Raw genomic sequence first — 16,622 nt, forward strand, 5'->3', positions numbered from 1 at the left:
CTCAGAATCAACATAATACTGAAGAAGTCAGAGAAATTACTTTACCTTTCATGATTCTTCACTCAAGAATCCTTTACAAACAAGTGGTGGTCTAGTTTGCTGATGTTCAACTTGACAGCGGCAATATGACAGTACTCTTCACTCTTTCACCACAAAGCAAGTGTCCAGGAACAACAAAGGTAGTCAGCAAGGTAGCGTTGAGGTGCCAGCAAACTCATCCGTGAAACATTTTCCAGTTTTGCAAAGACAGATGCAAGCCCCAAAAGTCCCAAAATGTCTTACTTCCACATATTAAAAATCGGTGAACAAAAAGCAAAGACTTCAGGTTTCAGCCGGATTGGATGTTATTCCATGTGGGCAAAATGCAAATGCACCTGTGCAACCTAAAAAAAAATGGTCTGATTTCTATATTATTTCGAATATTCTTGCAAGTCTATCAGTGCTGAAGGACAAAGCACCTCTTGAGTTTTGAACATGTGTGTTAGCCTGCAGCTTTCTGGCATCATCCCTCTCCCATCCAGAGCTTGAAGAAACTAAACCTCCTCGGACAGAAACCATGTGCAACTTTTGAGAGGGAGGGAGGAAATGGAGCGAGAGGGGATGAAAAAAACAAAAAAAAACAAGAAGGTTTGAAAGAAAGAGCGAGAGGGAGAAAGAGATGGGAGGGGAACAAAGAAACTGGAAAATGAGGGAGGGACTGGAAAAGGGACAGGGTGTAAAAAATAAAAAAAAAAGGGCAGAGAGTTGAAGGAGGGAGGGTCCATGTGTTTTGTTGAAAGTCAGTTTTGTGGCCGAGGCTAATTGGTAACAAATGTTTGAACATTGTGGTGTGAGCACCTTGAATATCTATGGCCTTGGCCTGCAAGACAGGAAAATAGTTTCTGTGAACACACACTTAATCTCACACACGTCAAAGCTATAATCCCTGTCTGGCACCAGCTCGCCGTCTTCTCAGTTTGATCCTGGTAACCTCGACTACCAGTGTGTGAGACTAAACGGCAGGTGTAATATTCTCACCAACACACACATCCGGCCGTCCGGCTGACGAGGCACATCCAGTGGCTGCCTGGCTTTGTGGAGTTTCAGCTCCTTTATTTCCTCTCCTGCACTCACTATGACACACATAAATATGAAGATGTGTGTATATTCTACTGGGTTATTATACTAATCCACGAAAGGTGAACAGAATGCCACTGCTGTGTAGTTTCAGAGACTTGAGCAGTGGTGGTAGAAGTGCTCAGGAGATGTACTCAAGTAGCAACACTGCTTCGTAGAAATACTAGATTAATTCCTGCGTTCAAATTTTTATTGCAGTACAGTTATCAAAGTATTTGCATCAAATGTACTTAAAGCTACTAGGAATTTTAATTTTGTGTTGATTTTTGGCGGTCCCTGTGGATAAAAGCGGTAGTGTAGGTGGTCAACGGATAAAGAAAAACAATTTAGAGAAACACTTTCCAGGCCCAAAAGGACATTGCTCATAATTATTACTGCATAAGATCTTCAGAAGATCCTATCACAGCATTGCAGTGCTGCCAAATCTTTCTGCATTACAACTCAACCGTAATCTGAGTGAATAATGCCCTTTTGATGATTACTTCTACACTCCTGAATGACTTTGAAGCTACATCCTCCTCTCTCCCATCTTCTCCTTTACAAGTTATTTATGGGCTTTGGATGTTACAGTTTGTAAAAATGAGGATCACATGAGGTCATTTAATGGCCAACATGTGTCCGCTGGACTTTATCACAAAGCCACTGGCCTTTGATCAGAAAACTTTCTTAATCATTCGGCTCATGCACATTCAAACGGAGAAACACGATTTACCCTAAATTGATACCAGAATCGTCCAAATGTTTGAAGCTCATTTGTGGCTTTCCAGTTCAGTGCCACCAATGGACCAATTAAGCCTGTTGATAATTATGTTTTGTGTTAGAAGCCAGTAGAGTGTGTGTGGAATTGTTATAATTCATGCCACTGCCTGAGGATTGGCTGCAGAGCGTCATAGTTTCAAATCATTAGATGGCCAATTAAACACTAGAGCAGTTTGGCACATTATGCCCACACACACACACACACACACACACACAGAGACAAAGTGGAGCAAAACTCAAGTATGCAAAGGGTCACGTAACAGATAATTAGTTTAGTCACACTGGATCTGCGGCTAGTAAACTGTCCACACAGTCCAACACAAACTTCGGGGCCAGCCAGTTTGAACTCCACATGTGCACTGGTGGCCTAACTCGTGTAAGTTACTGGTAACTGCAGAAACAAAGGAAGTGGTAGCCGATGGCTGGTTGCCCTTTTCTCACTTCAGTAGTAGTACTTGAGCCGGAGCTGGAGACTTGAAGAGATTTCAAGACTTGGATAGAAGGATAGTGTGAAGTTGGACTTTAGTGCTGTGTTAAGTTTGACAAATTAAACCTGCAGTGTGTAACTTTTATCTCCTGCCCTCCAGCAGTGAGAGTCATTAAACAACCACTGTTGAGGCATGCTTATGATGCATGCTTATGATGCATGCTTATGATGCATGCTTATGATGCATGCTTATGACGAATGCCGGCAGGTGAACTTGCTTCATCTGGCAACGAATTATTAAAAAAAAGAAAATGTTTTTAATGTACATTCTAACGTCTTTTCCTGACTACTTTCCCTTGACCTCGATGGAGACAGGTAAAGGCTCATTGAACATAGTGTGTGAAGCTAAGGCTTCAATTTAACAGAAGTTCATGTATATGTGAAAATCCCTCATACCTGCTTTAAATGTAGGTTAGGTCTAAAGTTAATTAAAGAAATCTGGAGGTGTGCAGTTAGAAAGTAATGAGTTGCGTTCACCATGTTTTGATAAGGAGGAAGAATGTGTGGAATAAAACAGAACAATATCTCTCATTCTGCTGTATTCAGGAGTAAAAACAGCATCAGAGATCCCCTTTACACTTACGTCATGTATTTCTTCATACTGGTGCACAAAAGATGTATTTAAAAAAAGAAGCTCAGAAACACATTATGGGCCGAGCAAGTACACATGCAACCTCGACACATTCATTGAAGCGCTAACATGATTAAGATGTGCAGTGACCTGATCTAGCTCTAATAGTCAACGTTCTAACACCAGAACAAAGTGACAATACCAACATAATAATTGTTGATAAGGAAGACACATAGGAGGCTTAAGTCATCATCTAAATCTGATGGAAAATTGTGTATTATTTGTCCAGAGCTGTTTATCAGATAAACAAAGCAAGATCCTCCAACAATCCCATCTCCTGCACTGCTGCCTGACAATAGAAAGAAGAAAAGCCTGAAAATAGCTCTATTTTGCAACCACAGCCATCTTGGTTTGATGAAGCTCCATCCGGAGTTTGTTGTGAAGCAAACAAGTCTCCACAAAAAGAGATGGCGAGGTCCAAAAAAGGAAAAACAAATGAATAACACAAAGTGATAAAACAAATTCAAAACGGTTTCCGGCTTGTGTCACTGATTTGAGTATTTCCATTGTCCTGCAAGGTTTTTTAATGGATAGAAACTTAGTTTAATAGGTGCAATCAAATAAAGCTGCTGTAATGACAACTGCCGAGCCGCTGTTAAATGAGGGATGCTGTGTCATGGCTGGCTGCAATTTCACATGTGGGGGCCATATTGGACAGAGCAGAGAGGGCATTTTATCGATAAATCTGGTATTCTCTTCATCCTCATTATCTTAACACAGATGTTCTGTTGGCTATTGTTGATTTATTTAGACGCAGTGGGAGGCCGTCAACAGGCTCAAAGTGACTCGAATTTGGCGAATGGACAACACTGAAATGTTGTTAACAGAATTAAATTGTCAGACAGCATTGATTTATATCCCTAATTGGACTTTATTCTTTCAAGTTCATCTTCATAAGTACTGGGAAGGAAAATACATATCCAACACTTTGAATACAGCGATCTATAGGAAGAAGACTTTACTGAATAAGAATGGAGCTCCTGCCACCTAGTGTCAAATTCGGCTTTTGCACTGAGGGACAAAAAAGCTAAAAATAAAAAAGACATGCAGACTTTGAATATAACAATTAAAACGTAATTCTTTTGTAAAACATTGTGGTATTTTATGTGGACGTGCTTCAGCTGCAAGCAGCAAAGAACAAGACAGCAGACTTGGTTCCTTTCTTCAAATTTCCTTGTGGAGATATACATACACACATATATATATATATATATATATATATATATATATATATATATATATTTTTTTTTTTTTTTTTTTTTTAAGTACTTAAAAATATTTGTCTTAGATTTTCAAACTTCGAAACGGATCAATTTGACATAACAGGAGGGTTAAGCAAAGGGTTAAGCAAAACCTTAAAAATGAGTATTTATACTTACTACATGTATTATTAAATACAGTGTTCAGCATTTGTACAGTATGTTCCATGGTTTTCGAGAGGCTCCAGACCAACAGCAGACATCCATCCATCCATTTTCAATACCGCTTATCCTCATTAGGGTCGCGGGGCGCTGGAGCCTATCCCAGCTGACATAGGGCGAAGGCAGGGGACACCCTGGACAGGCCGCCAGTCCATCGAGGGCACCAACAGCAGACATGTCATACATATATAAAGTTATACACATTTCAAACTTCAAACCAAAAATCAGTGGTTTGTTATGGGAACCCATCTCTATCCTGCTATGTGCCCATCACCACACCTGAACCACACTTTCCAGACTAAACAATGTTTCTTATCTTCTCACTTTCACCCTAAATAAACCTTTATTGGACATGGAACACTAAAGTAAGGGTTTCTTTCATGTCTCTCCTGATAAATATGGTACTAAAAGATGTATAATAGACTGACTGACTGAGAGTGACACACACCCTTTTCCAATCACTGGGTGCATATTATTGCTGTAATGTAAGGCTCTGGTTATTGTGATGACATTCAACACTATTTCTTAAAAACAACAAAACATATATATCGATTGGTAGAAGAAAAGAATTAAGCAGATTAAAATATGTATTTACTTGCATACAAATAGTTCAATAGTTAAACTACAAATTATAGTTAACTACAAATTAAATGTAAAATCCTGCTTTTAGATTAATACACAAACAAATTTCCTGATACACTACTTAAGCTACAACACCTATTGTTAGCCTACTTAAGCAACAATTTCAGTGCAGTACTTTTATTAGTATCGGAGTATTTTTACTGTGTGGTATTAGTATTTCTAAAAAAACGAATACAAAAAAAAAGTATCCGATGTGGGTTTGGTCCTTTACAAACTGCATGTTCACCTGTCTGTATCCCAAAAATAAACGTTCACGAAAGCAATTTATTTTGAAAGGTTATACAGGAACTTGGCTTTTATTTTTGCTGTAGCTTGACGGTGGCCGCGGCGGGCTGCGTGAGTCACGTGTCTGCACCGTCCCCGTTATCCGCTGGTATAAAAACGAGCAGCAGAGAGACTGGGTCAGCTTCAGACGGTTCAGAGTCCCAGGAAACCAACAGAGGTGAGTCAGAGGGCTTTTTATTGTTTTGAGTCTGCAGCTCGGTGATGCTCAGAGGGAAATATTTATATTCGAGCTGTATTCTCGTGCTGTGATCAATGAGAATAGAGTGCAACGCATTTTACAGTTTCAGCTCATGAAATGTCTACATTATTTAACTTTAATTCGAATGTATAATGTGCTTGTTTTTTTTATTATTTCTATTTTAATTCTGGCAGTTGTTTTTCTTCGTGCAGACTTCATGGCTGATGTTGTTTTGTGTTGCTTACTCATTCATGGTTGTGACCTTCATCTTTGGATCAAAACAACTGGATTAGGGTAGATGACATCATATGGTTGGTTCACTTCAATACACTTTAGGCTAGGCGCACCCAGCAGCAATACTAACTTTAAAATATGAATATTAACTAGCTATTTGATACAGCTACTGATGAGTGTTGTCGAGTACAGGAATAGGGTCAGTTATAATATTAGTCCTCCAAATGTATACTGTAGAAAAGCTATTTGCAATATTAACAGTTCTAAAAATGGAAAATGTGTAACATTAAAACTGACCCTAATTCCTCTGTAACCACATGACACGTGAATCCTTTGGGTGCAGACATCTCCAAACTCATAAAATGAGGTCACACGTGACAGTCCCATTTGTGGCAAATGGAGCTCAAATGATCCAGATTAGATCATTGTTCCAACTTCGTCTGTGTAGCTTTGAGACAGAAAGAGAGAATTAATCAATCGTGAAAAACAAGCATCAGCTGCAGTTGTCAGCAGATGTATAAATGTTACTACAGAAGAATATAGTAAAACACTTTTTTGAATTCATATGTCACAGCAATTAGGAATTACATCAATTATAAATAGATTTTTCAAAAACCTTGTGGATCAATTTTAAGCAATTCATCCACAAAACCTTTCAGTTGATATTAAACGTGTGTGGTATATAATATAAACACACTCTTCAGTAATATTACAATGCTGTGAAATTCACGCTGTATACAGTAAAGAAATTATACCACATTATAGTCTAACAAGTTATATAAAGACACAATAATACCAATTTAATATTAATAGATTATAGTATTGCTATAAAGTGATACATGTATTGTAATGCAATGTAGGATGAATTAGTTTTAGATATGGACTCAAACAAAGTGTCTGATGTTTCACTGTATTTTACTTCCTGAAGCTGAACTTTCTAAATGGCCCTGAGGCAACATCTGCAAGGTTGGTCGGTTGGCATCCGTCCAGTTGTGTAACTGGGAGGTGCAGCTGCCAAGCAGCAAACAATGGAGCTAGACATCTGCAATGCCATTTATTTATGCTTTCCCTCCTTTTGTATATTTGTTTAACTTTCTCCCCGTCAACCTTTCTCTGTCTGTTTAACTCTTTCTGTCTCTGTCTGTTTTCTTCTTATCCATTGCTCCTTCTTCCCTCCAGCTGCACCTCAAAGTCTGACTCATGCTGGGGGGTTTTCCATTAAAAGTCTCACTGGTCCCAGTCTGCCCCTGTTTACAACCCTTCCAGTAGCTGGCCTGCTGTGATTAAAGCGAGAGGCTTATTGTCACATGAATAATGACCTTGTTGTGTAAGCGGCTGCAGTTTGCTGCACTGAACGTGTTAAACTCGTAAACACATGAGCTCATACAGCGAAAGAGGAGAAAGTGGGACAGGGTTCTTAGCTCCCAGGTGGGCGTTTAGCCCTTTTTTCTGTTTTTCACTGCAGAATAAAAGCACAGAAATTCTAAGAGATTATATATATATATACCATCAGCAAAATCACTATCACACACAGACTTAATCTACTTTATAAACAACCTTAATAGTTGCCGAGAAATGTATCTGAAAGGTCAGAAAATACGTTTTTCAACCCACAATTTTAAGGATTTTGAAGGGATCCAGAAGTTTCCTAACATACTCGAAGGTGTCAGGGGCCCCCCTGGTTGCTCAAGGAGACACGTGCCAACCAGGTGGAGACTCAAAAGGCCCTAAAAAAACACATAACATGACTACATACAGATGCAAAACAGCTGGAAGGAGGCACAAAGTGATCGTATAGAGACTCAAAACAACTACAAAGTGATGCAAAACAACTATACGGAGACTCAAAATGACTGCAAAAGGCACAACATGAGCACAAAGGGACGCAAAGTTATCTTTAAAAAAACCACAAAAAGTCCATTGACTCACAAAGTGACACAAAACCAGAGAGAGATGCGTAACGATTACAAAGAGTCACAAAAGGACCATCGAGAGACACAAACCACAAAGAAATGTGTGACGAAGATATAGAAAGAAGAATAAGCACACAGATCAGATGGTAAACAAATATGTGTCAACATCTCTCTTGGTTTAGAGAATACAAGGACCTACCATAGCTTAGCTTACGCTACATAGTCAAACGTATGCACTTGTGTCCACGTGTACTTAAAAGCTGCTATGATATATAGATTTTTTTTTTTTTTTTTTTTTTTTACATTAACAAAATTAATTGTGTGTTTGTGTGTGCACACGTCATAGAGAAAATGAGTAAACAGAAATGGCGTGCTGTTACCTTTATATAATGCACAGTTGGTCAAAGTCACAGGATACACTGATCTGAGGTCAGTTTGGTCCGTATGTCTTTTTAAATTGTTTTAGCGCATGAAACAAGAGAAGAGGTAAATGATGCAGGCTCAGCAGGCATGAGTCTAAATTATTAATAAGTATTGATCAGTGCTGTTATTTTTATGTTGTGCTGAGTATGGATGGAAAACTGCTGATTATTGACCGTTATTTTCTACTGCGTAGGTCTCTGCTTTCTTTACAGCTTGTGTCTCCCCCTACAGGAGATGGAGGAGCATTACACCAGCATCGGTTTTGACCGGTCGTGTTTTGTTTTTTTCCCCCCAGGTTTTTTTTTATCCCATCATTGCCTGCTGGCCCGGTGAGAGTCAGAGAGGATGTTGATGATGATGATGATGATGAAGAAGAAGGGGTCCAAGTCTCTGGCTGTGGTGGCTCTTCTTCTGGCCTCAGTTAACTGTATCCTTCCTCCATCAAAAGAAGATCTTAACCGTAAGTAAGCCTGATATTGTGGCGGCAGCAGAAATAACAGAAACTAATAACTAAAAGCCTGAAGAATTAAAGTAGTATATGAATTGCTACATATCACAAGAAAAAAAAAATTAATTAAGAAAAGAATTTGTAATTTATTACAAATTAACGAGTAGAGGGTCCCGTGATCAGAACTGTTTATTGTTGGTGTGCTCTTTAAAAGCACAACAGTTCTGCATACTTTAGGCTACAGACACCTTTTAAACTTTTAAATGTTGAAAATATCTTCAACTATTCCTGTATGATTCAGCTTTTTAATATTGTTCATACTGTCAGAGCTGTCACCGTTTATGTTGTGCTTTTTTCAGACCTTATCAGACCTTTCTGACTTTATCATTTAGTTGTTCAGACAAAATCTTTAGTGACGTCTTAATGTATCCTATCAATATTTACTGTGTCCTTGAAGATAAATATAGTCTACGTCGAGGAAACAGCAGGCAAAGTACGATGGCATTTGTGTTGGACTGTTTGGCCTGGTGTTTATATCTGACATGTTTACCTCACAATGTTTTACATTAAGTATGTGTTTTCCTTTGGAATAGCCACATCCAAAATGCATGAATGAACAATCCTGCAAGCTCTCAAGTAAACGCCTATGATGTTGTTTGCTGGAGTTTAACTACATAACATATTCCTTTGAGTATGATTCAATAATTCACTTAACTATAGCAGGAATGTTCTTTTACTTTTTACCCAGCCATTTGTGTGTGAGGCCCATAGTGAGAGTGTAGAGTGTATTATTATATATCAGTCTGTCTATCGGAATGATCTTAAGCTACACAGAGCGAGGGGCGGCTAACCTCTATCACCACAAACATTCATAAGATACTTGTTAAACCTTTAAAAACTATTACAGATTGTATGAAACTGAAGAAAAATACCCTAAAGTGCTCTTAAACCATTTATATGTATATGAAAAGGCCCAAAAATGGAAATAATATGTGTGTATATATATATATATATATATATATATATATATATATATATATATATATATTTGTGTGTGTATATATTTCTTTATTTATTATATACATTATATTATATATTTTAAATAATATTACATATAAATAAAGAACAACTAAAACACCCCACACATATGTTATCATTAAATAATCAGTGTGGTTGTAGAGGGCAGGAAGTCAGGAGTCGGTGAATCGTCACCTGCAGTAAATATGTTGTGTTTGCTTTTGTCAGAGCTGTCACTCCAGGGAGAAAAGTATCTGGGCAAACAGATTGAAACCGCTGTTAACGGAGTGAAGGAGATGAAGAGCGTGATGCAGAAATCCTCAGAGGACCACCAGAGGTTCTTGGACGTTCTGGAGAAAACCAAGGAGCAGAAAGAGGTAGAAACAGGCCTGTCAGATATCAGCGCTGATGCTAATGAGACAGAGTTTTGTAATAAATGAACACATTAACGGTGCTTTTTTTTCCATACATACATACAGGAGGTGATAAAATATGATCCACTTGTTTATGGTGTTGTTGTATACATCTTATGATGCGATTACAGGAACCCAGGGTCATACCTTTCTTTTCATCAAGTGAAAATTGAAGAAGATTATTGCCGTCTATATATCAACCACTTTTTGGATGCCTTAGAGCAAGAAAGAAAAAGGGTTAAATAACGAGGTGTTATAGAGTTTAACAGCTGTAGTAAGAAGGTTCTTTCACTATATATTAAAAACAATCTTCAAACAAAACAGAATCTAAATATATTTCATTATATTACAATCACTTTAACTGACACCGGATAAAACGATAACAATTGGCAATGAGTTCTTAAGATCCCACCAAAATAAGAGCTTAGCTGATGAATTCTTTGTTTACGCTTCCCGACAGGAAGCAATACTTATGGCTCAAGAGATGGAGGCCAAGCTGGAGCAGGAGCAGGAGGTTTGTAACGAGACCATGAGGGCTCTGTGGGAGGAGTGTAAGCCCTGTCTGAAGAACACCTGCGTGAAGTACTACTCCCAAACATGCAGCAGTGGATCTGGACTGGTGGGCCGCCAGGTCAGACCATCGCATGGACACGTGCATGTGCTCATCCTAGATTATAATCCAGATGTTAGCTGCCTCCGTCTATAAGGGTGCAGTTTCATTGATTACATAATGCTTTGGGAATTAATCAATACTGCTGTGGTCTTTATAGAACCCTTTAAACTAAAGTGACCATAATGCACAACGTGTGCACACACATGTTGCCTATGAGTAAGATCTTTGGATTCAAATAATAATTCCAGCCACTTTTCTTGTCGAGCAATAGTAAATACTTTGGAATGTCAGGGACATGTAAATCGTCCAATTTAATATTATTACATGGCTCAACTAAATATACCACCACAAAGATTAGTACCAGCATCAGAAAAACAAAAAAAGATTAAACCCAATCACTCTCTAGTGCAACACTCTTTCCCATCCACTTCCTCTTGCTTCTTCACTCTCCTTATCAAAATAAGATGATATTTAAAATCTAAATATTCTCCTTTGACCTGCAGCTGGAGCAGGTGCTGAACACAATGTCTCCCTTCTCCATCTGGATCAACGGGGAGAACATAGACGTCCTGGAGCAGGAGGGGCAGCGTCAACGCAAAGAGTTCAAGAACCTGCAAGACAAATTCACCGAGATGACCGATGTTGTGGACAACATGTTCTCAGAGAGTATGAAGGTACTGTTTGCTTGATAGGCCCATGGATGTAGACACTGGGCACAGATGCATATGTAGGATTTAGCATAATATATTGGCAGTAGCCGAGAACAGACAAACCAACTAGGAATTACACATCTGATAATACCAGCTTTGAAATCTCTAAAACACACGTTTAAATCGACACAAATTATCATCATTTTGTGCTTACAGCTCATTCTGATGAATCCTGATTATTGGTCTCAAATCATGCATCAACAAAAGAGATATGGATGCAACAGCACACTAACTGCAGAACAAAGAAGTTAACAGGCTTCTGTGTTGTTGTTGTTGTTGTTGTTGTTTGTGTGTCTCAGGTGGCCGATCATGTGCACTACAACCCTCCAGTGTTCTTTTTTCCCAATTTCCTGGCACCGAGGCGAAGCGTTCGCTCTCTCTTCCACGATCCGCTCCACGGCTTCCAGGACTTGTTCTCCCCCATGATGGACATGGGCAGGAACCTGTTCAGCTCTATGGGCTCCATGGTGGACGTCCACCCAGACACAGCTCCCGATGAAGGTACAGCTTCTGACATCTTCTGATGCCCCGTTTACATATTCGGAACGCTTTCGTAGGGTTGGAAGGTGGTTTTAATTGTCTAACAACGGCGTGTGTTTGTACGTGGTCGCAGACGGCAGCGTGAACGAGGACGTGGTCATCACCAAACCTTTTGCCAACGGCAGGATGACCTGCAGAGAGATTCGCCGCAACTCAGCCGGCTGCCTCAAGTTCCGCGAAGAGTGTCAGAAATGCAAAGAGATCCAGCATATCGGTATCACAACACTCTGATGACGTGTTTTTAATTCTTTCTTCTGTGTTCTGTGATCAATATTAGTGCCGTACATGAACGTTGATACACGGTGTATAACATATTGGGCTGCAAATCAAAACAAATAATGAGCAATACCGAGGACATATGTGTTGAATTAGGATAAAATATGAACGACATCCTCGATGATTGAATGAGGAGTGTAAGATGTATTAAAACAACTTATAATACCCATCCAAAGGGTGCGGTGAGGTCCGGCTCCTCCTGCAGGAAACCGGTGGTGTGGAGATATGAATGATATTACAGAGATGCTTTTATTAGAGCAACACATTTTCCGGATTTATGATCCTTTTGGAAACAGGAAGGGCTTCAAATGGTTTTGTAAAAATATTTAACCTACAATAACTTTTTGGGCCACTTTCGTTATGAAAATATCGCTTTAAATACACCCCAGGGAAAGTCTTTGGTCAGACGTGATATAATCTGGGATCAATATTTTTTTTTTTTTTAAACATGCTATGAAACAAATGTGTCCTCTTCTAATTAATGCCAGTGTAGTAAAGTAAAGGGATTTTTGTCTTCCTTTACTCCATGATGATGTCTCCTTCACAGACTGCTCCGGGATGAGACCTCTGGAGGGTCCTCTGAAGGAGGAGCTGGAGGAGGCGTTGGCCATGGCCGAGCGCTTCACTCAGCAGTACAGCCGCCTCCTGAAGACGTTCAAGGAGCAGATGTTCAACACCTCCTCGACCCTGGATCAGCTCAACAGGGAGTTCGGCTGGGTGTCGTCTCTGGCGAACAGCACCAGCACCAAGGACGACGTCTTCCGGGTTCACATGGTACGAAGAAGCCTTTTGGTCGAGAACAATCGATGTGTCATCATCACGTGTGACGGCTTTTTTTTTTTTACTTAAGCACTGATGGAGCTTTCCTAAATCAGAGAAGAATACAAATTCATAACAAGCTGGTTTTGAGAAAATGGATCAAGAAATATCCTTTTTGGAGGGTCAGCAGAGTGAGGAATAAGAAAAATATGATGAGATCATGAAGACTATCCTATGTACAACAACAAAAAAATCTCCCGTGATGAACTTAGGACACTGTATTTATGATTTGTTTTGGTTATTTTAATGGTTTTAAAGTGTGTGTCATTTTGTGGCGTGCTTGTTTTCTTTGCAGCAATTGTTTGATTTTGAAAGACAATAAATCCATACATACTTTTGGCTTGACGACCACCTTGCAAGTAAAATTGAATACTATATAAATGATGTACACATTTCATTTTGTTTTCAATAAATCCATACATACTGTTGGCTAGACGACCACCTCGCAAGTTGGATTTAATACTATAAATGATGTACACATTTGATTTTGTGACAGCAACAATGCAACTGGGAGCAGTAAAAGCCACCGTATCTGCATGCGAACAGTTTTCAAGTACATCAGTATTGGGAATGCACGTCTGCTGAGGCTGTTAAGATGTGCAGTGCCACTAACAGATGATAACCGTCCCTGTGCTGCAGGTTAACAGCACAAACACTGAGAGGGAAACTCTGCCTGGAGAAACAAATGTGTCCGTGCAGCTCTTCGACTCTCCACCCTTGATCTTCAGCGTGCACAGCGACATCCCCTGGACCGACCCCAAGTTCTCCGAGGTGGTGGCCCAGGAGGCTCTGGACCGCTACAAGGAAACCAGCATGTGAGTGTCGAGCACAGCTGACCAGCGTGTGTTTTACAAAAGGTCTACGACTTTTTCCTCCAAGCATTCGTATGTTTCTCCATATTAAACTGCCACAATGTCCTCAAGTTCACCGACAATGGAGCTTCAGAGCTGCGAGAATTCCTCATGTTCTAGATATCAGTAATGGCAATGGACCGAAGTAACAGGGCAGAGTTGCTGTAATGTCGTTATTTAGTAACGCAACCTACAAATCCTACTTAAATTGCCTTTCAGTAAACTTATTATTACTTTATTTTATTTTTAAATCCGAAATTTCAGTTGTCCAAATCGCTCACTTCAGGACCTTCCCCCATCTTGTGGTCTTCCTCAGATCATCGTAGACAATAACTGGACTTTGAGTTTTTACATTTTTAACTATGGTTTAAAGGTCCAAATTCAACTGTAATGCTGAACAACAGCAACAGTTTGAAGATATATTAGGTTCTTGTCCATTTAGGGCTCTTTGGTCGTCTGCTGTCCCAAAACCTTCCGTTTGTGGGGAGACGGACTGGAAATCAACTTTCTAAGGGCGACAGGATATAAAAGAATCACAGACGATCTCTAATCTCCTTCTCTTCGTTTTTTTTTCCAGTGTGGTCAAATAAAGTCTCAACCCGCGCTGTCTCGCTGACAAGTTAATGTTCTGGACTCATCGACACACACGAGCGACACCCGACGATAAACAGACGTGAGAAGAAATCAAACCTGAAGGCAACACTGGTTCTGTTGGAAACGCTCTTCAAGTCCTGCTTTTGCAAACAACTCAGTTTAACGTGGAAGATGTATATCGTCACATTAGAGCTCTTTGTCCCGCTGTAAGAGAAGATGTTCAGTAGAGGTAGATAGCAGGCCTACTCATGTCTATAGTACCTTCATCATAAAGGCCTTCAAACATGTGAGCTGGCTTTGCAAAAAGGGGCCATAGTACTTAAATAAGTTCTGCTAGCATTTCTGTTCAAATTCAAAAGGTGTGTTTATCAAATCTGAAAGGCCTTTTTTCTCTGCATTCAGCCTTTCTATCGCATGAAGAATAAAAACTGATATTTATTTTGCCACAATAGAACAAACATTTGGTTTGTTGCAAAGATTTGTAGAAAACTAAAGTTTAGAGCAAGTGGATTTCAGCCGTTTCAGTGACTACAAAGACCTGATCTCCCCTTGTGTAGGTCTCTATGTAGCTGTGATCGGAGTTGGTTGGTTTGCTGGTGGAGAGATTTAAAGTTGGGGAATAAGAGTTGATTATGTTCAGGATTGCTTTGAGCCCCTCTGTACAAGAGTCTATCGTGAAAGAATAGAGATTAATAAAACCTGCTCAACCTATTCAGTGTCTTTGTGTTTCTATTGACAGTATTTTTCCTCAATGTTGATTTATGCATTTATGAATCATTAACACCTTTTGTCAATCAAAGATTTTTTTGTGTGTGGAACCACATTATGTGGGAGAATGGTGTCCGTGGAGCTTGAGGGAGCCCTCAAGGTGCTAATTGAGGAAATAAGAGCACGTTCACGTGCACTAACGTGCACCGAGTACGGCAGCCATGTAGCGTTAAACATAGCAGAGAGAAGCTCCATTAAGCAACCACATTTTTTTAATAAAATGTGAACTCACTGTATATAAAAAAAAAGATGATAAAAAAAATAAAAAAATAATATTAAAATTAATTTTTTATTAAAAAAATTCATTGTTATCAAAAAAAATCATTATCAAAAAAGATCATTTGATTTTTTTTCAAAATGATTTTTTTTAATATAAAAATGTTTTTTTTTGATAATATTTTTTTTTGATAACAATGAATTTTTTTAATATAAAAATGTTTTTTTTTTAATATAAAAATGATTTTTTTTGATAACAATGATTTTTTTTTATATAAAAATGATTTTCTTTTATATAAAAATGTATTTTTATATTAAAAAAAATCATTTTTATATTAAAAAAATTCATTGTTATCAAAAAAAATCATTTTTATATTTAAAAAATTCATTGTTATCAAAAAAATTCATTTTTATATTAAAAAAAAAAATGTTATATTAAAAAAATTCATTATCAAAAAAATTATTTTAATTTTTATCCCCCAAAAAAAAATTGATATTAAAAAAAAAAAGGATCTACAAAAAAAAAATTTTATTACATTTTTTTTTTATATTTACATTTTTTTTCAAATAATTTTTTTTTCTTTTCCATTACATTTTTTTACATTTTTGATCGACTGGCATTTTTAGGAAAATATTTTATATCGACAAGGATAGGATATCGACGGTAAAACGTACGACCGGCGTCCCCGCGTTCTCGGCCGAGCGGGTCGGAGCTTAAGAGCTTTAAACCCCAGTAAACTGCCATTTTATTTGAATACAGATGCAATTGCTTATACAAGGTCGCATTAAATCCCTTCTGTTATGTAACAACAAGGAACTCTTTGTCACACACACACTGCATGAGGCTTTTCTTTAGCCTGAATCCACAGGGCAGACCAGACTCCACTATACTGGGAATATGTCGGTTAATGATGATGGAATATTTCTATTTTTTATTTTAATTATTTTCTCAGTGTTACAAAACCGTTGTATTTTCATTCAAATTAAACAGAAAACACCAGAAGCAAAAGTGCATCTGAGTCCAGAGCTACAACAACAAGATGCAAACATTTTTTTCTTTATTATAACTTTTCCATCGCCACACATGCAACTAGTATATTAAGTGCTTTTAGCTGTAGTAAAAAGTTACACGTTAAAGAAAAAACACGACAACAGTTACTTTAAGTGTCATATGGTCAGATGAAAAAAACGCAATCTTCTAGGTTGTGGTAATACTTTGAACTCCCAGTCGTAGACAGCATAACACAGATAAAGTCTTCAGAACTACT

General features: G+C 38.4%; 1 protein-coding gene across 1 annotated transcript; it reads left to right on the top strand.

The window, feature by feature from the left end:
* The first annotated feature begins 5,450 nt into the window (after positions 1-5,450).
* clu (clusterin) lies at positions 5,451-15,081 on the top strand. Its single transcript, XM_034528406.1, has 10 exons — positions 5,451-5,498; positions 8,385-8,549; positions 9,783-9,931; positions 10,428-10,598; positions 11,084-11,254; positions 11,590-11,791; positions 11,904-12,044; positions 12,654-12,880; positions 13,565-13,740; positions 14,354-15,081. The coding sequence occupies exons 2-10, from the start codon at positions 8,435-8,437 to the stop codon at positions 14,364-14,366; spliced, it is 1,365 nt and encodes a 454-aa protein (XP_034384297.1). The 5' UTR covers positions 5,451-5,498; positions 8,385-8,434; the 3' UTR covers positions 14,367-15,081.
* Positions 15,082-16,622: the final 1,541 nt, after the last annotated feature.

This window comes from Cyclopterus lumpus, chromosome 24 (genome assembly GCF_009769545.1).
Source record: "Cyclopterus lumpus isolate fCycLum1 chromosome 24, fCycLum1.pri, whole genome shotgun sequence".
NCBI lineage: Eukaryota > Metazoa > Chordata > Actinopteri > Perciformes > Cyclopteridae > Cyclopterus > Cyclopterus lumpus.